General features: G+C 26.1%; 1 protein-coding gene across 2 annotated transcripts in view; it reads left to right on the top strand.

The window, feature by feature from the left end:
- Window positions 1-22295, top strand: part of LOC111680544 (protein pinocchio) — a 106457-nt gene that overhangs the window by 57501 nt on the left and 26661 nt on the right. For both annotated transcript variants that reach the window (XM_046952026.1, XM_046952029.1), the window contains one exon: window positions 240-477. In XM_046952026.1, coding sequence (XP_046807982.1) covers window positions 240-477 — 238 coding nt within the window. The remainder of the gene's footprint in view (window positions 1-239; window positions 478-22295) is intronic.

Here is a 22295-nt window from a genome sequence, read left to right as displayed (position 1 = left end):
GCCTAATGTAATACAAATAATGTTGACTTTTTGCAAATTTCATAATATGAACTTTTACCTTTTCCAAGTGCCATTTCAATTAAACAATTTTTAGATTTAAATATTCTTAAAACAGCTCGCATGCATTGAATGTTATTAAATAATAATGTACAACATGCACATACACACACACTTAATAACAGAAACATTTTTAATACTTAATTAATTTTCTTCATTTTTTGTTTTGCTTTAATTTTCAGTTTAAAACCCAGATTTCAAAAATGAAAAATCGTCCCACTACTTCGAATATTGTTTCCGAATGGGAAGACAGTGTTCTTTTTGATGCTGATGATCCAGATTTCTGTAATATTAATCCCAATGAAACGAATGTTTTAAATAATATTGCTGTTGTGGATAGTGTTGGTAGTGCTACTAACATTTTCATGCCACCACCATCTATAATAGATTCAATATCGAGTAATTCGTTTAATTTTAAGGGTAAGTGAAACATTTTTAAAAATTTCTTTCTAAAGGCCTTTTGGGAAAAAAAATGTGAATAAAAGCTTTTTAATATTTTAATTTTTTTAAATATTTTTTATTACAAAAAAAAGTTATCAAATTCCTCCATAAATTTAATACATTTTTATATTTTCCATTCTTATTTGCCAAACTACATACACATCAGTGTACACTTAATAAGGTAGCCTCGTCCGCACAGCTGATCATCAGCTTTTACAATCTTATCTGTCAAAATTCCTGTTTGTTTACATAGAAAAAAAATCGCAAAAGGTGTAAAAATTTTAAAAAGTGAAGAAAATTATGGTTTTAAAGGAGTTTTCTAGGTCAATCGTGATTAAATGTCTTTGTTATCCTTCTCTCTTGATAAAAAAAGAAAATCTTTAGCTCCGGCATACGTTCCAAATCAGTTTCAACTATTTTTAACACGACCAATCACTTTTCACAAAAAACACGTTTAATTCGGAAAATTGGTCTTCCCAATAGATATAGTTATGATTTTGGTCTGATTGAATAATTTCTACAACTTATGAGGTGAAAAAATACCAAGCTAAACATAAATTAAAAAAAAAAAGAAATTAATTAAGCAATTATAAAACTTGTAAATAGGTCATCGGCCACAATACACCTTGATTTTTTTTTTTTCAAAAAAGGTGTCAATTACAACAAATGTGTACAAAAATAAAACAGCAATTCAGCGGAAAAATAAAACATTAAATTTAAAATTTTTTAAAAAAGTAAGAAATTTCCATGGTTACAATTAAATTTATAATAAAGAAAGTAATTATAAAATATTTATTTTTTTAAATAAATATGGTTTTCTAATTATGTTAAATTAACTTATTAAAGTACATTTAAATAAATTTAAATAAATATTTTCTTTGAGCTTAAAATAGATAGACAACATTGACGTCAATTTTTTTTATTTATAAAAATAATGAATAAATATGAGTTTCTGAAATGAAAAAAACAACTTGTTCAAATATATATTTTTTCACTTTCTTAAAAAAAATTAAAAACGTTTTAATGCAAAAATTAAGTAATTGTAAACATATTTTTTTCTAAAACGATACTTAAAACAGCTTTAAATAATGTTTTAAAATAAATTTTATGAAAACAAATAAAACAAAAACAAATATTTAATTTTGACACTTTGACGTGTTTGTTGTCTTAGAATTTTAAATATTGCATGTCAATACAAATATTTATATTTTCATTTGAAGCCCTAAAATATGCCATAAATTATTTGTATTTTAAATTTTTTGCGTGTTAATAAATTAAAAGTTAAACAACAATTTAAATACAATTACATATTAGATAATTTTAAATATTACTTAATTTAAGTTTTTTTTTTATAAAATTTTAGAAACTTTATTGCTATTTAAATAATAATTATAGAGAAAATGTTTTAAAGTTTTATATTGATCGCTGGCAAGTTTTAAGGGCTGAACTATTACTCACTATTACATTACTCTAACCCTCACTGTATTAAAGGACGCCAACAGTGATTCGTTAGCAATTTGAGTTTCAGGATGTTGTTGTAACAACTGGGGGTTCTACATTAATGTTCAGGCCTAAAAATGGGGCTACATTTTCTGAATGCATCCATAAATCCATTGGACAGAGTGATGTAGGTTTAGCTGAGCTTTTGAATATGTGGTGGGTGTCAAAAGGATCCTGACCACATGTAAGACATTCGTTGGGTACATCATGGCCTATATATGATTAGATTCATTGATTCTGTTGCTCCATCCCAATCTTAGTTGTGCCAAAACTACTCTTGTTTTCCGCTGCAGGTTTTCTTTCGTATCTGCTACGGGCGGTGGGCGACCTCCAAGTACAACATTCATGTATGTCATTCAAAGCTGCAGTAGATATACAAGGACATATCTGCTTATATATTCCTCGTACATACAAAGGGGTCCAACTGTGTGTTGGGATGACTCTTCTAATGACTTAGCAAGATGCACTGTTAGTTTAATTCCTCGGGCAGGTGATGTTCCGAGATAATTTGTAGGCCGGCACTTCGGTAGTTTTGAATGTTTCTCCATTGGGTATCAATGAGCGAAGTTAACCATACTTGAGCAGCTTCATTAACCACTAACCGATCAATCGTTTTGTATGTAGCTAACAAGGTTTCTGTACTCATACCCCACCTCAAAACTCTTAAGAACTTTGTTTCTACTTCACAATTTGTACGCGATTGCAGTGGCGTGAGCTGAAGAAGTAAATAGAGGACTATAACCCCAAGATTTGTAGGTGGTGCTTGGTCGGAATTTGGACTCTATCGACCACGATGCCAAAGGTTAGGTTTACTTCCTTCGTCTAGGATGTAAAAACTGTTGTTGACGTCTTCGCTTGTGATAATTGTTACACGCAGCGAAGAACTGATGTGTTTTAGCTGATACGGGTTGCTAACCCTCTTCCCCATAGATTTGAGAAAGATCTGCTATCTGCAAGTCCAATCATACAATACAGCCATGATTAAGCTCTTGTTGCCTACTTTCCTGAGACGTTCGTAAGACCATTCAGGATACATGGCTAGGTGCCTTCTATCTCTAGCTAATTTAAGGCGGATGCATCAAAGACATATGCCCAGGGAATACTTTGTCATAGATCGAAAGTAGTTAGCTTCTTGGACTTATTACAGATAATTTATCTTGGCCTCTCCCAAGTGAATCGCAATCAAAATACTTTCTCCCTCTGTAAAGAGCCCAATTATAATAAATCATAGTTTTTTTTCAAAAAGACCTTTGATATTTAGTTCAACAAATCGCAAAAGGTTTTATTAACAGCTTTTTATATAAATTAATACGTCCACTTAACTAACCTTTCATTAAATATAATCTTTTAAGTATACACCAACACTTAAAATATAGTTTTCATTACAAATTCCTTTATAATACCCAGTTAATGTTGTTGTTTATTACCAAAACCTTTCTATGTTTAAAGTTTTATTTGATTATTTTACAATTTATTATAAATTTAGTTAAACCAGCTGCATTCTTTTGTAAATTTATCAATAGTTTTTGTCATTATAACTTATTAATGGTATTTTCCAGCTATATAATAATCTTTTTGTTTGATTTTTTTATGGCTTTTAGAATAAAACAAAAATTGACCGTTTAACTTTCATTATATCAGTGGGAATAATCATAAATATTTATTGATCGCCGTTAATAATAATAGACGTTTAGCTTGCTTATCTTGCATTTAAATTAAAACAATTGTTGAAAGTACATATTTCTTGGCCCAATAGCAAAAGCAAATTAAATTAGCAAAATCATTTCCCTTGTTTTAATTTTAACATTTTATTTTATTATGTTTTAATCCCCAAACTCATGATTAAATTTATAATACCTCTAACAATGTTTTTCCATGATTTTAATCAAACGTTTTTTTATTTAAAATTTATTATATTCTATATTTATTTAGGTAAATATTGTTTTTATAAATAAAATCTATGCATTTTTATGAATGAAATTATGATTGATCGTTTGTTGTGAAAGGGTGTTTGGGTAAACGTTAGTTCATCTTTGTTTTGACCTTTCATTGTTTATATGAATGAATTTGTGTTTTTTTTTTTATCACAAACGGAAAAAGTATTTGTACTTTAAAATAATAAACAGATGGCGAGTTAAACTTAAATTAAAAAAAAAAATAACTAAACAATATTATTCAATTAATATTATTATCATAACGTAATTGAGCAATTAACGTAATAGTACATTATTATTATTATAGTAAAATGATTTGCATAAATTGATAAATTGTTAGTTGTATTGTTCTATTAGTATTGGTATTTAAATTGCATTTTTTGTTGATAAATAATATTGTATAATAGTATAATACAATATTATAATGGTTGTTATTATTACGTATGTATATAGACTAGGAAAATTTTTAGTTTTTGTTTAATATTATCTTATTATGTCGGGTTTCTTAATACTCAGTTAAACTATGCTTAACTTGCTGTAAGATTAAACTAGGAACAAATTTAGACGTACTTTAACCGATGATTGTATTTTTCAGTTATGGATATAAGTTCAGTTAACTTTGTTAGTATTGCCACCTTTTCATTCAAAAACATAAACAATCAACAGCTGTTTTTGGAAAAAATACATTTGCAAAATGAAAAATTTTGGAAAAATATTAGATAAACATTTAAAACAATAATAAATAAAACAAAACAAATCAGAAAATTGCAATTTACTTAATATATTAAGTTTTTGTTCTTCCGAAATAATTGTTTTATTGTTTTTGTAATTGTGTTTTCTCACTTATAACTTAAGTTTAATTGGCCAATAACTATCAGTTAAACTAAGGGCGGGTTTCTTACTCATCAGTTAAACTAGGCTTAACTTGCTGTTAGATTAAACTCCGAACAAATGTAGACGTACTTTAACCGATGATTGTGTTTTTCAGTTATGGATATAAATTCAGTTAATTTTGTTAGTATAGCCACCTTTTCACTCAAAAACATAAACAATCAACAGCTGTTTTTTGCAAACAACACTTTTGTAAAATGGATAATTTTGGAAAAATGTAAAATAAACATTTAAAACAATAATTAATGAAACAAAATAAATCAGAAAATTGCAATTTACTTAAAATATTATGTTAATTATGTTTTCTCACTTATAACTTGAGTTTAATTGGCCAATTACACTCAGTTAAACTAAGATAATAAGTAACTTTACTGATAACTGAAAAACACGAAACATATATTAAACCAGGTTTAACCAAAGAATGAAGATTATCTTTATCAGAAAAACTCGCCCTAAGATAATAAGTAACGTTGCTGTTTAAGCCGGCTTTACACGATCACACAAGTAATATGATCTGTCAAAATTTTGTGTAGAAGAGTCTTTTATTTCTTTGTACTTTTTCATTAGACTTTTCGTACGTAAAGTGTGATCGTCTGAAGGGCCCTTTACTGAAAAACACATAACATTAAAATAAGTTTAAACAAAAAATGTAGATTATCTTTATCTGAAAAAAACCCGCCCTAATTGAACAAATTGTTATATTTTGTTATTTGCATTATAAAGAGGTCTTCTTTTAATTATTTCCATAGATTTTCTTCTTCATCATGGATTTTTTCTTGATCTTTAAATCGTAACTGTGTTTTGACGTACAAAGCTTTCCATCAATATACGAGAATGATTTTGATTCCTTATTTATTTTTAATGAGCAATTTTTATCATTAGATTAGATAGAAAAGTTAAACCAGTTTTGTGTTCTAAAATCGTTTCCATGCTTTTTATTGTTTAAGCTTTCAGTCAAAATAGTAAATGAATGCTATATTCATTCTCAATAAGAGATCTTTATCATGATCTCTAAATTAAACGTTGATCATGTTTAAGAGTTTGAGATCAAGTTAAATAAGATATAAAAATATAACTAAATTTAACATAATGTAAAAAATATAATTAAATTGTTGGCTCTTCTTGTGTGATGACCATTTTATCTTTAGATAAGGATGGCACAGTCTCAGACATATTGCTTATAGTTTTCTAATATTTCCCTGCGAAGCTGTTAAGCTTGTTTACAGGATTTCTTAATAAAAAGAACATAAAAAGAGTGAATAATTAAACTAGTTCGATTTTAAAACATTGTTAAATGTCCTTTAGTTAACAACCTTCAGAAGTAGTTATAATTTTAAGGGAATGAATAACTTAAGATTACTACTGATCTTGTTAAGATCTTGTATTGATACGTGACAGGGTTCATAACAACAGCTGTGCGTCTATTTTAATCACGCAAATGAAGATAAATTAAGTTAAAACTGATGAATATCCAGCTAAATAATAATTTCCAAAGAATCGAAAATAAGTAGAATTTCACAATAGAATTACAACCTAATTTTCAAAAAGATCATTTCCTTATTAATGATAGTTTTCTTTAAGAGTTTGTCAGAGGATCCAAATTAAAAAACCTTCAAATGTCTATTGTTTCCAGAAAAGACTATTTTATTTATTTTCCTCTTATTAAAATACAATTGAACTTCCCGTAGAAGTATACCCTTTCTGCAGAGGTATTCCCCGCATAAGTAGGGGTCATCCTCTGAGTGCTGGTCCAAATAAAAAAAGTGGTTAAATGAATCTCAAGATTTTGGATGTGTTTGACAAATTTCAAAAATTACTTCTACTTCTTATCGGATCTACCTTTCTGAAAAAGAGTATCACTTTTTGTCGCATTGTGAAATAGGACGAATAAACTAGACATTACTCATTATAAACCAGAGTAATGTCGTCTGTTTGTCCAATTTATTTGCCATATAAATGCAACAAAAACCTTTTCAAAAGGCAATTGACACTTTAATTTTAAAATGAAATACTTATAAATAAATTTTAAGCAAATTTTCCATTTTTAAACAAATTATTTTGACCAGAAAAAAAAACATATAATTTCTTTCAAAAAAATAACAAACAGACGACATTAAAAAACCGCAAAAAAGTTAATAAACGTCTGCTGACATGATTAGTACGTAATTGACGTCAAACTACAACAATTAAAATGTATACAATAATAAATTATTCCTATTTACTGACAAGTTCTTTTCTTTTTTTTTTTTTCTTTTAAAAATTTAAAATTCCAACAATTCATTAACATTAACAGCAAATTATTGACAAGTTTCTTTTGTATTAGTTGGAAACCACTTCAAAAATTGTTTACCTTGATGGTGTCAGTATAAAAAATATTTCAAATAATTTTGATCTCACTTACAAAATGCAATTTATCTACTACTAGTAGTTAGTTTCTAGTTATAGACAAATATTTACATTTCTTTTCCAAAAATTTTATATTTATTACTTTTCATTCATAGAATTATTTGTATATATTTTTTTTTAAAGCAAAATAAGATAATCAATGTGATTTTATGGAGAATTATCATGAAATTTAAAATGTTTTTGTTTTTATTTTGCAAAAAGCTAAACATCACAGTCTAATGTTTGTTTGTTTTTTAATAAAATTTTACACGTAATTTTAGTATTTTTTTTGTTTTTTTGTTAAACAAATACAAAAATAATGCGTCATTTTTAATCTCAGAGATAATTATATAGAATAAAAAAAAATACTTTCTTTGTAACATTCCAAATGAGATGATGGAATTTTTAATTGACTTTTAATCATCACCACATTCTCGTGTTTTTATATTCTATTCTGTTACTATGTAATGTAATGTAATGTAATTACCTTGTCTATCAGTTTACTATATAATTAACAATAATTTATTAATACATTTTTCGATTACGTTTATTTTTTGTTGTTTGCCTCATTATTTAATAAAAACAAAAATATTTATTGTAATTATTTTATTTATATTTATAGACAGTTATTTTTATTAATTGAGAAGAAATTTATAGAATTTTTATTGATAAATATTTCGCGCATATGCTTTCATTTTCTATTCCTCACTGCACTATTTTTAATATATGATGTCAATTTTTTTTTGGATTTTCTGTGAACTTGTTTATGATAAACAAGTTCATGATTTCCCGAAAAAAATTTAAAAAAAATGTTTCCCATAAATGTCATCATTTGTTTTGTATTTTCTTGTAAAGTGGGCGTGCTTTTTGCTATAAGAACAAATTTTGAACAAATATTTACAAATATTGCAAAAAAAATTTAAAATTTATTTTTAATTTTGAAATAATCAGACTATGATGATGTATACTTTCCATTTAGGCAGTGAGAGATGAGAATTATTTCTATTTATAATTTAAATATTTGGAATATTAATTTAAGATTTCTTGGAGATATTCAGTTTACAAATATTCAAATACCTTTCAAACTCTTGATGTTGATTAAAAGCGAAATGTGTTTTTCATATTCATATTCTACTGTATTCCTGACACAGTTGAAATTTGTTTCTACATAAACTGAGCCTTATATAGTCACTTGTTGCCACAATAAGTTTGTTCATTTTTTGTTCCTAATATAACTTAAAAATGTTTCAAAACTAAAACGTTTTTGTCTATATGTAAGACACCAAAGACACATTTATTTATCCAATTTTTTCTGGCATCGGAAAGTTCAATCTATGGGCTTCAAAATAATAGGGTTTACCCTTGTTATATCTTCTTTTTTCATCGAGCTATCTCTTACTCTTTGGGTTAAAATTTGTTTGGCCTTTGTTGTTTTTAAAAACTATGCTGATAAACTAGACGATCTTATTATTGATCTAGTGATCGAATATTCTTCTTTAAGAACTTTCGAAGTGAGTGGTATATTACCATTTTCCTGAGACTTAAAATCCATTAAAAAACCTAATAGAAACAAACACCGAATTACATTCAACTCCTTAAAAAAATTATTACACTAATGTCTGCAGTTTGCCCATACAATTTTTTAGGTTCAGATAGCTCTTAAAGACGTCTGGAACTCTGTCAAACTGGTCTATTTTAAATGTTTATTCCCCTCAAAGGCCTTTAAAAATTCATTCACAAGAGTTGATTTTTGTTAAACCGGGAATATAAACTAGTTATTGGAATGATTTGACATGGGGTATGACCAGTGAACACATAATCTGGTACTTTCGGTGGAAAGTTGCGCACAGGAATATGAACTGGCTGTTCAGTTGGTTGAGGTTTCTTCAGCATCCACGTAGTGGTTGTGGTTTAGATCCAAATATTGAGGGAAGAGTGAGCTGATACAAGGTAAAGTCTATAATTCGGAATAAGTTCGGTGCTGTTGCCGATGACAACAGATACTCCACAGAGAAGTTACTGTTGCACTAAGCGTTGGAAATGAGTTGGTGTTAATTGTATATAATGCAGGATGAATGTGGTATAAGGAACTCATATACATAGATATATATTATGGAATTTTGTTGTCCAGGTATGTTCGTATTAAACGTTGTACATACCAGAATAGGTCAACACGGAAATATTCATGTAAAGCACTTCGACATTAATATAATCCTGAAATGCACATTTAGTTTTAACCCAGTGGTTGGACGGCAAATGTTCAGGTGAAGCAAAATGCAAATTTAATTTATTTTCGTTTTATTTAATTAACGTTGTAGTGAGTAGTTAAGCAATATTTCTAATTGAAGTTATTTCAATTACTTGTAATCAAATTTTAAGAATTAAAATTGTAATTGTAATTACAAGTAATTGTATTCTGCATAATTTCAACTACAAGTAATTAAAATTGATTAATGCTCAATTAATAAATATCCTTAAAATGTAGTTGTAATTGAAAATTTAATCATCATCATGAATATATCCAAGGCTAAGACAAGTGATGTTTGCTTTTGATGCCAAATATAGTTTTTTTTTAACACTAACTTGTTATCTAACTATTACCCTACATTCTTTACTATTTAGTACACTACTGCTACAATTACGAATTTTTTACACAAAAAAATATCAACCTTTGTATTTAACCATGCGTATAAACTTTCATTGCTTTCTACGATTCTTTCTTTTGTTTCCTTCAATAATGTCGAACGGCTCATATAACTTGACACTTGATTATTCAAACATTTGTTTGCCTTATTTTTTGCATTTTTTTAATTCCATTACAGCACAATGAATTCTAATATTACAACTTTGGTATTAAATTAATTAAAAATGCAGTAATAATTATGCACTTTATAAATACTAGAAAATAAAACAATTTATGTACATATATGTATATTCCTGTCTTGTGAAAAAATTTTATACTTAATTTATATGTATAAAAAAATAATGCAATAAGAATATTTATCCACAAATGAAATTTTTCCCTTAAAAAAATGCACAGCATTGACAATGGTAATTTATACAAAAATCATTTTAACACCAACATTATTACCTATTTAAACAACATTTCTCCATTTGCAAACTTAGATAAGACCTGTTGGTTACTGTTGCTTTTAACTTATCTTACTCCAAAGGTGTTCCACATACATATAAATAAATATAAAAATTTCAGTTTTTAACATCATTCATTTCAATTACTAATTATTTCTTGCAAATAAATGATTTGCACTTTTATTACTCAATAATTTATCAATTCTTAGTAATAAATTGTAACAATAGTTGGGAGAGAAGGGGTCGCACTATTACATATCTAACATTGCCTTTACGGCCTCATTTTCTAGTCAGTTTAATAAGAAATAAATAAATGCAGTGTGTTTATAAACAAAAGCAGCAATCTCCATTTATGTATTTATTTTTTCGTTATAAATAAGAAAAACTTGCATATACACGCCTGGTACTAAATTAACACCAAAGTGTTTATAATTTGTGAATATTGTAAATAACGTTGCATTGTCAATATTATAGTGTTGTCGTAGTTAGACAACGGATGTTATTCAAAAACTATCAACACTTTGGTGTCAATTTGCTACCAGAGGTGTGTATATTTTGTTCCTCTGTGTATGGATATTTATTAAGAGATATTGTATATTTTCCATCTGCATATTCATAGTTTTCTTTTATTAAATGAAACAAATGGAGTTTACAACCTTTGTTTCTACACCCCAACCAAGTGATTGTACGAATAGTTCATTTCAATATTGCAACCATTCATATGACCATAAAATGTTAAATGATAAATCTGAAAGTGTTGCAATTGAAATTTACATATTATACAAAAAAACATGAAATATTTTTAACTTGAAATTGTAATTTAATATGCAAAAGTTGTAATAATACAAGCGAGTTCATTCATTCGTTCATTCTTTTCATTTTTAATTTTCATATTATTCTCTCTTGTCAATATTGTCGGCAGCCAGAAGTAAATGCAACACTTAGTGTAGTAATAACATTGATTAAAAGCTATATTTCCGCATAGAATGGTTTGGAAAGTATTAAATATTTAAACAGAATAAAAAAGTAAAAATTTTATTGTTGTATTTACTTTTTATAATACAAATTAATTAATATTATTGCAAAAAGAAAAAGTAAATAAAATATTAACAAAAAAAAAACAGACAACTCTATGTATCAATATTTCTCTTTTTATTAACACTTAATATTAACAAAATAATAATAATGAACAATTTTCTATCTACAAATTATGGGCAAATAAATGAAAATAATTAAAAACACCTGTCAATTTGCACTTTTGTGGCTGATGGGTTTTGTTTGTTGACATCACACAATAACAAATCCTTAAAATCCTCCCCCAAAATGGTATGGAAAATTATTTAGCTAAATAAATTAAATATTTACTTAACTTAATTTCATTTATTATTAATGCATACTATTAACTTTTAATAACAACAACTAAAAGGTAAATAAGCTTATTAACCCCTTATTTAAGATGGGAAGAAAAAATGTTCTAAAATTTGATTTCGAAACAAGTCATAAAAGTGAAATGTTTGTTTTCTTCCCCTTAAAAAGGAAAATTTTTATCGACAACTTTCTGTAAACAATTCATTCACAATAGTTGATTTTGTATGGAACAGCTGTTTGTAGATAGATAGATAGATAGATAGATAGATAGATAGATAGATAGATAGATAGATAGATAGATAGATAGATAGATAGATAGATAGAATGTTATTTGGTTAGTTAGTTTGTTAGGCACATTTAACACTTGCTGTAAACAATTCATTCACAATAGTTGATTTTGTATGGAACAGCTGTTTATTGATTTGAGAATTTCACGTCAGGAAGTTTAGTGAACGAAAAAATCGAAAACATGCGCAATTTTGGTCTTGCGCGTCATAGTCGTTAAATTTTAAAGGCAATCTACTGTTTTTTATTCAAGTAATTAGATAGATAGATAGATAGATAGATAGATAGATAGATAGATAGATAGATAGATAGATAGATAGATAGATAGATAGATAGATAGATAGATAGATAGATAGATAGATAGATAGATAGATAGATAGATAGATAGATAGATAGATAGATAAATAGATAGATAGATAGATAGATAGATAGATAGATAGATAGATAGATAGATAGATAGATAGATAGATAGATAGATAGATAGATAGATATAATGTTATTTGGTTAGTTAGTTTGTTAGGTACATTTAACATTTTACTTAAAATTCAATCATACCTCATGCCGATTTTGTGGACTTTTGTATAAAAAAATCATTAATACTTATAGAATTTTTTATTAAAATCGTAGAATCCTTAATTATAATTTCACGGCTTATCATTTTATTTACTTTTCCCCTAAACTTAATTCGGTTGCCAAATTTTTATGATATTTTCAAATGGGTTAATTATGATGAGTGTAGTGTACTTATGGGCATAATTTTTATTTGTTTATTAAAACAAATATTTAAACTACATGTCACATGATCTTTATCAGATACAAAAGAAATCGCGTGAATGTCACAAACAATATTTTCCACTTCTTTTATTTTTTGTTTTTTGCCAAAAAACGATCTATCATAAAGCCAATAACAATAAATAATTGTATTCATTGTTAATAAAAATTTGCAAAAAAAACACAAAAACATGTGAATTAATAAAAAACGCAGCAGTAAAATAATGATTATAATAATACGTTTGGCATTTCGACAATATCTTTCTGATTCAGTGATTCTATGATCAATATTTGTTTATTAAAACTAAAAATGTAAACAAATAAATCATCATTATTAAAAAGGAATTACCACCGATAGATACATTCCAAAACAAAATGGAATAAGGTCAAAATACGATTTTTGGGAAAAAAAATAATTCATTGACAAAATGTTAAAAATTTTAGAAATAATTGCAACAAATTTTGTGTTTTCACAGATTTCTTTTATTTATGGCCTTTAAATTAGAAAATGAATCACACTTTTTAACCGGCTTTACAACTTTCTAGACAAAGGCGTTCAGGCGGTTAACCCATGTCACACTTAACTCATACCATAAAAAGGGGTGTTTTTCTATAATTCTGATAAAAAATTTTGTTATATCGATAACACTGTTTAAAAAGTATTTTATCAAAATGAGAATGTTAATTGTTTGTTAAATTGAAATATTGTATCAAATGCCAATATAATATAACATTTAAACTCTTACCAAATGATTAATTATTTGTTTTTAACTATTTGGCCGATAATTTCTAAATTATGAAAACGAGACAAGCACACCTTTCATCATATCAACAAAATTAAAGAAATTTATATCTAACTTGCCACAGTTGACATTTTAATAAGAAAATTTTTACCTTTTAAGGTCCTAAAAAAATATTCTAATAAAATTTAACGAAGCATTGTAAATGAAATGTCTCTTCAATTAAAAAACCCACAATCTCTCTAATAGAAGATGTTCGGTCAATTATAATAACATTATAAAATACAAATTTAAATCTAATTTAATTGTTCTGCTTATACAACAATAACAATTTTTTTCTTATTTTTAATTATATACAAAAAAGTAATGGCGATCATGTATAGTATTCTCAGCTATTTATCTGTAGAATTAATCATTTTAAATTTAAATAATTTTTTACGACTTTCATCTTTACAATTTTGTTCTAAACATGTGATGTGATCGAATTTCCTCACGTGTTTCATTCCAATCTCATTCATAAGCAAAACATTATAATTGTTTTTTTTTATTATTTTTATTATTATTCATAATATAATTTTAATGGCCCCAGGTCTCTGTTCATTACAGACAGACAATATAGAAGCAAAACAAAGTTATTAACTGTTAAAATATTTGTAAAAAAAAAACATATTATTATGATCGATTGTAGATTTATATATAAATTTATTTTATAAATGTATACACTCGTGTTAATATTAATTAATATTTTATTTTATGACAATTAATTTCATTAAAAAGTCAATAACATGGACAATTTAAGACATCATGTTTAAAATTGCAAAAAACCCAAATATTTTGGATATCAGTACACCATTTCCTCAGGTGTAGATTTACAATTACACCATTTGAAATCATTGAAACTTTTTAAACAAAATTAATACGTTTATTAGTTGTAGATTATAACAAAAACCTACTTTTACGTAAAAACGAAATTAAGTTGGAACCACTTAAAAGATATTCTCTTATAAATATCGCACGCCTGGCCAACATTTGAAATTTATGTTTTAATAGATCTAAATAAAAATTCCTAAATAATCAAATCCCACCATTTTTTTAATCTTTATTATCTGTCAAAAAGCTACTTGATTAATAGAAATTATGAAATTTATGATTTGCGTACACTACTATCTCTATAGCTTATCTTAATAAATAGATGTTAAACTAAGTTTTCAGTTATTTTATAAAGAATAAAAAAACAACAATTCGTTAAGAAGTAATAAAAATTTACTATAATGATATCTTCAATTAGATCTTAAAGCAAGTGTTTTTAAAGTTATCTACTCGTCGAAAATTATTTTTTTAAAAAAATCTCTTAAACTTTTATTAATTGCAAGATCAGAATTTAACACTAAGAATTCGTTTATATTATATTAAAACAGTTTTTTGTAACAACTATGTTTTATAGATGCTTCTATTGATTCATATTTGTAACTCGTCGAAAATTCTTATTAAAATTTCAACTAAAAGTTTTATACATTTGTGTGCTTTTAGCAAAGAACAATCTAATTTGGTTTGAAATTATCGAAAATTATAAAACTTTTATTACTTTCAAAATCAGAATTTAAAACTTAGAAATCGTCTAAAATTAAGCTATTTTTTAAATAAATATGCTCCATCAAAACTTTTGCCCAATTTGATTCATATTTGTAACTCGTCGAAAATTTTTATTTAAATTTTAACTAAAAGTTTTTTAGATTTGTATGCTTTTAGCAAAGAACAATCAAATTTAATTTTAAAATATCAACTAGTCGAAAATTATTCTTTTAAAAAAGAATTCGTCTAAAATTATTATATTGAAACAGTTTTTTAAAACATTTATGCTCCATAGAAACATTTGCCAAATTTGATTCATATTTGCAACTCGTCGAAATTTTTGTTTATATTACATCTAAGAGTTTTATATATTTGTATACTTTTAGCAAAGAACAATCAAATTAAATTTTAAATTATCAACTCGTCGAAAATTATTTTTTTAGAAAATGTCTAAATCGATTTCATTAAGACTAAAAACTCGTCTAAAATTATTATATTAAAGTTTTTTTTAAATAATTATGCTTTATAGAAAGATCTAGCAAATGTATGATCTGCCAAGATCAATTTTTAAATTCGTTATTCCTTGAAAATGTTTCTTTAAAACTCGTCTAAAAAATTTGTTTAAAATTTGTCTATTTCAAAATTTTTACACTCTTTTTGAATAATAGTATTTCAAAAAATATTTGATTTTATATACTAAACACGTCGAAATTGTTTCTCCAAAACATATTTACACTAAAAAGTTCGCATAAAATGATTGCATTATTTAATTTTTTTTCTAAAGTAGGTATCTGGAAACGCCTGATTTAAAAACGTTTCTAATAAAGTTTTTTCATTTCGGATTTAAATTAACAACTCGTCGAATAGTTGTCTTAAAAAAACTCGTCTAAAAATTTTCTATCAATAATATTAAATTAAAAGGGAGAGAGAAATTAAACTCTACGGAGAGGGAAAAATAAATATACACGTCAGGTACCAAATTGACAACAAAATGTTTATAATTTTTCAATAACATCCATTGTTAAAGTATTTCCCTCTGTGAAAAGGATCGAAATATGCATTCATGTTTGAAATAATTTTTTTTTTACATATTAAAACTCATTCCTTCACGAATACCATATTTTGGCGATATTTTGAGTCTTGTAAAGACTTAATAATAGTGTGAGACATATATTATTTTGCCTTAGTCAGTTGCTATGTTTTCATATTGAACTTTATAAATAAATGTAATTACAGTTTGTAACTATATAAATGAAATAAGATGATATTCCTCTCAGTGAATTGACAGACAATCTTATGAATCAGACATAAAACCAAATAGAAAAAATTGCGACTTTTTTAATTTTTGATTAACAACTAAAAAATAATATTTGCAATTAATTGTTTACGCTTGTTAAATAACAAATTAGCAAAAATTCCCAGATACATGCAATGGAATTATGCATTTCAAAAAAATTTCTTTATTTTAATATAATTAGTGAAATTTTAAACATTTAAAATTAACTAATAATCATTAAATAAATATTAATAATAAACACACTGTAAAATGATTTGCAAAAATCTTTCAAACATCTATACTCCACTAAATGAACATGTAAATTATTTATACAAACTCTAAAACTAAAATTCTATAATTCTAAATTCTATAATTTTTTAATAAAATTTAAATAAAATAATAAGAATTCAAAATACAAAACTATTAAAACTAAAACACACTACAAAATACTAGTTTTAACCAACTTGTACCGCTAAAGATTCAATGAATTGAAAGAAGAAGAAGAAAAAAAAAATGAATGAATAAATTGTTCATTGTTCATAAATACATATATAAATAAGAGAATGAGTGTGTATTTTTTTTACAAAATAATATGTATTTGAAAAGACAGTGTCTTTGAAACTTTATTTAAATTTAGGTACAAGTGAACCTATACAACTGATATTTCTATAGACAGGCCAAGCCCCACAGCTTAAACTTTGGTTTTCAAGAGAAAAAGAAAGATAATAATAAATGATCATAAAAGAAATTGCAAAAATATTCACAAACAACCATTTGATATCAAAATAAATGTCAAAATAATAAATTAAGACAATATTCATTTTCTTTTTCTGAGTATTGTAAAATTAAACAAATAACCGCATTGCTCACTGCGACAACAACTGCTTAAGGTGATAATAACTAAAGTTGATCTCGAAATGAAATTGTTTCGTATTCATAAGAAAATTAACATAAATTTGCTAAACACAAAATCGCTTAAATGACAAATGCACACACATTTCATTTTTCAAATTAAACTGTAAAAAAAAGTAAATGAAAATAAAAATTGTTTTTTTTTTTTATTTGATTTGAAATTTTTGCAAAGAACGTACAGCGTACAGTCGTCATTGATTTGTAGTAATTCCCCTTAAGTCGCCACGACGCAATTTTAATCACAAGTTCTGAAATCATCTGTTGTTCTACATTCACGAGAAAATATGTATGCATTTATCGTGTTGATTGGTTATCGGTGGCAAAGTAATTAAACACGTTTTAATGTAATGTGATTTTATTTATAATCAGTTCAGAAATTAAAAATTTTAAATAATTTTCAAAGCTGCTATAAATAAAATATGAGACACAGACAATTATTCTTACTAATAAAATTTATTAATAAATTATTTAACAGCCTCTTTTTTTGAATAGAATTGAATGAATTTGTTTTATAATTAAACGAAAAAACTGAATTCAATTAAAATACTATAGTTATTAGTAATATGCGAGGGTTAACATAAAAGTACAATTCAGTTCTAAGAAATTTTGGAAAGAAAAACATAGAAAATGACGATCGAACCCGCGTTGAAGGACCTTAATAAGGCTATAAAGACAGATGGATAGATAGATAGATAGATAGATAGATAGATAGATAGATAGATAGATAGATAGATAGATAGATAGATAGATAGATAGATAGATAGATAGATAGATAGATAGATAGATAGATAGATAGATAGATAGATAGATAGATAGATAGATAGATAGATAGATAGATAGATAGATAGATAGATAGATAGATAGATAGATAGATAGATAGATAGATAGATAGATAGTTAGATAGTTAGATAGTTAGATAGATAGATAGATAGATAGATAGATAGATAGATAGATAGATAGATAGATAGATAGATAGATAGATAGATAGATAGATAGATAGATAGATAGATAGATAGATAGATATAGATAGATAGGTAGTTAGGTAGTTAGATAGATAAATAAATAGAAGCATCAAATCCGAAGAAATACACAGTCCTCTATCGGCCCTCTTGTGGTTTCTTAACCAGTGCCTCAGGTGGGAATACCAAATTAGACCACTTATCAAAATTCCTAAAGAAACGACGTAATTATAACATTAACTTTTGCAATCACCCTCGCATATACATACAATTAATGTCTTAGAAAACTCACTACAGTGATGCCAACATCTCATGACAACCTATAATTCTTTCTATTTTATAAGATTTTATGCAAACTAGATAATTTTAAAACTACACCTATCTCAATCACAACAAACTTCCAATAACAACCCACTGTGCAATTCAGTCATATCGATTTCCACAGTAGTAGGAATTACAAGTATTTTATATAGTAAAGCAACAAAAAGATTATGATCACTGGTTGTGTAATTTTAAAGGTAGCGAACGCTGTGTCACAGATATTTGCGCTAGTTGAGAATTGCATTTTAAATAAATTCTAAATTCTCACACACACACAGAGATTCGCATAAATAGAAAAAAGTATAGAAATACTGAGAATTTTAAACATTAATAAAAAGTAGTTTTTATAGATGTACTTATTCAACTAAAGCGCTTCACACACACACCTCCTTTTGATGATAGAATAATTAACGGTTATGTGAATGGAAGAGAGGCAAATATAGCCAGATTATTTGTTTTAGTGACTAGAAAATTTTGTGTACTTTTTTCTATGTATAAAACTTTTATTCATATTTCAAAACAAATTCCATTTTGTTCTGAAATTTTCTATAGTTCATGATGTTTTTATTAAGCATCTTTTCTAATTAATAGAATAAAACCAAATCTGACTTTTCTTAAATCGCAAAAGGTAAAAATGTAGACTTTTTATTTCAACTATAGAGACCTAAATGACACAAGGTTGATAACTTTTAATCAATTTTCATACTTTCTTTTAACAGTTAATAAATTAAACTAGTAAACGCTTTCGAAATGTCTGATGAATCGGAAAGTTATCGAACATAATTTTGTTGAAATAACAATTCCCGATTATTTGATTTCATTTAATATTCAATATGGCAACAATTTCTTCATTCACCAACGGCAAATGACATTTAACATATCAATAATATTTTTAGCTGACTTTGATTTTTTTATTTTGATATTTCTGCTGGCGTTGGTGGCACTAAAGTACTGAATTTCGTCTGCGCGTGGCTAAAATGTTTACAAGTGAAACGTTTATTATATATGTACATAATACATATGTACTTTTGTTTCCGTACTGATTTCATTTAAACTGTTTATTTTATACATACAATAAATAAACGGAATTATAAGCGAAACATGCATGATCTTGCCATATGATCATGTGTCGTCTGTCATGAAAATAAAACTTAAAATTAATATTTAAAATCTTTAATAATAAAAAAAAATGCGCATTTTAGAATATGAAATATTTTTAAGATTAGAAATGAAAATGTTTTAAATTTCAAAAACTAAACTCATGTTTACTGCGTTTTAATTGAAAATCGCAATTTAACTTGATATTTTATTAGGGGTTTTTTTCAAAAGAGAAGGAAACATCTTAAATTTATATTCGTAGAAATAATAAAATAAATACGAATTTAATTGTAGCGTTTCTTCTGTTATTATTTGCATTTTAAAAGTAAATGAACTTTTATAAACAAATAAATATTTTTAAGGTGAAATTTAAAATCGTGGTGTAATTATAAAATATATATTTTTTCAACACCCTCTTTATATTTATTTTCTTTCATTTTCGTTTTTTTTTTGTGAGGTTGGTCCATGTTTAATGGGTCTGCAGTTTGTTTTATGTTTAAATATTTATTTAAAAGTGTGATATAATTAAATAACAACAAGTTCATTGTATTACACCAAGTTCAAATACAATGTAAAATTTGTAATAAATACTACATTAAATAAATACAAACACATATATTTACCAAACTTCTGGGAAAATTGTATAAAACGTTTCTTTTTTCATTTCAGCGTAAAGATAACAATTATTTAATTTTGTAGTTTCCCTAACACAATATTTACCTTTCCTCAGAAACGTGCCAAAGCTATTATTGTTCATTTCCAAAGTTATTTTTAAATTTTAATATATTTACTTATATCTATAAATAAAATATTTAAGTATATTTTTTTTTGCCATAATTGTATTAATTGCTTTTAAATGCTATCTCAAGAAAGAAGTAACTTTTTTAAATTTGTTAAAAACATTTTAATTTAAAACATTTTATAATCAATGGAAAATATTGGTATTTTATGTTTATTTCTTAACAAACATTTAAATTAACACCTAAATGAGATTAGTGAATGAAGATTTAAGAAATAAAAAAAAAAATCCTAAGAAAAACGTGATATTCAAAAATTTTTCGCACTTTACTAAGTTATCACTTGACCAAATTTTTTTCACAGCGAAAATTTTCCAAAATTTTGTATTTGTTTTGCAAATTTATAAGTTTGATCGGACAAAGTTATTTTAACAATATGTATTAACATTAGACTTTGTACTAAATCTTGAATTAAGTAACACGTGCTAAACGGACTTATCTGAGGTTAGAAAAACTTGTTTATCGTTTTATCTTAAATTATCTTAAAGAAGAAAAGTGGTTGGCTAAATAAATAATGTTGATGATTGATTCTTTAGTGAAACTAAGCACTTTTTATTCGTCATTAATATTTTCTAGTTAACTCTTAACGAGATTCTTGCGATGAACCGTGTTTACCTTTCTCTACAGTTTCCAAAATTGAAATGGTCCCGTTAGTTTTCTGATCACCGTCTAAACAAGCGGTTAACTTTTCAATAGCATTACAAAATACTTTTTCTCTCAAAGCCTGATTCACCAATGGCGGGAAAACTTAGTATTAACTTCAGAACCGCACCTTTCTTTTTGAATACGGAATTAGATTATATCCGATTTACTGGGAAAATTGTTTTTATTTTCCATAAACTTTGAGCTTTTAAAGCTTAAGTACAGTTTTTGTTTTTTGAGTTTCCCCGCTTTAAGCGAAAAAGATCGCATTTATCTCGAGCATTATCTCAAAGTTAGAAAATCCTTTAGCAAACTTAGTATTAACTCCAGGACGACACCTTTCTTTTTGAATACGGAATTAGAATATAGATCCCTTTTACTGGTGAAAATTGCTTTTATTTTCCATAAACTTCGAGCTTTTAAAGCTTAAGTACAGTTTTTGTTTATTGAGTTTCCCCACTTCAAGCGAAAAAGATCGCATTTAATTTGAGCGTTATCTCAAAGTTAGAAAATCCTTCAGTACAATTGCTAAATTCGGAGCAATATAAACACTCCTATCGCCAATCAACATTTAACCTGAAATATGTTCACTATTTCAACTTTTTATTCACTAACATGTTTGACGAGAAAAAATTTCCTTATTGTGAAATTTAGTAAACAATGAACAGCTGTTGATTGTTCAAATATAACTATTGTTTACACAAAATCAACTATTGTGAATGAATCGCAATCTAACACTTTTTTTTAAATGGATTCGACATTTTCAACTTTGAGGTTTAATAATACGATGTTTGTTCAAAATTTCCCTGATGATTGATATTGAATTTTTGCTTAATTTGGAACGTATATTGGATATTAAGTTATTTTAGTCCTGTCAATGAAAGTCATCCTCTATTCTGCATTTCGATAACGTTTCTGCATTCAATTACGCAACGATCGACAATTGGTATTCCAACAAGAAATGGAATCGCAAGAAAAAGAATAAACAATTCCGATTTATTTCAATTCTTTCGATTGTATGTATTCCTTTTGTAAGTTGTTATTTAAGTTACGGAGCTTCGAATCGAAATGCGGAATACCAATGTTGCCAAACTGACAAAAATTCCGATTGAAATGAGTATCTTAATGCTTGCAAACTATTAAACCCGATTTCAGTTTGAAATTTTTGTTTAGATATAATTCGCCAATTTTTTGAAAAATATCCTTATTGTAAAATTTTTTTTGTGGAATTTTGCAAACAGTAAACAGCTGTTACG

This window comes from Lucilia cuprina, chromosome 2 (assembly GCF_022045245.1).
Source record: "Lucilia cuprina isolate Lc7/37 chromosome 2, ASM2204524v1, whole genome shotgun sequence".
NCBI lineage: Eukaryota > Metazoa > Arthropoda > Insecta > Diptera > Calliphoridae > Lucilia > Lucilia cuprina.
Note: the sequence above shows the minus strand (reverse complement) of the source record. Positions and strands in the feature narration are given on the sequence as shown.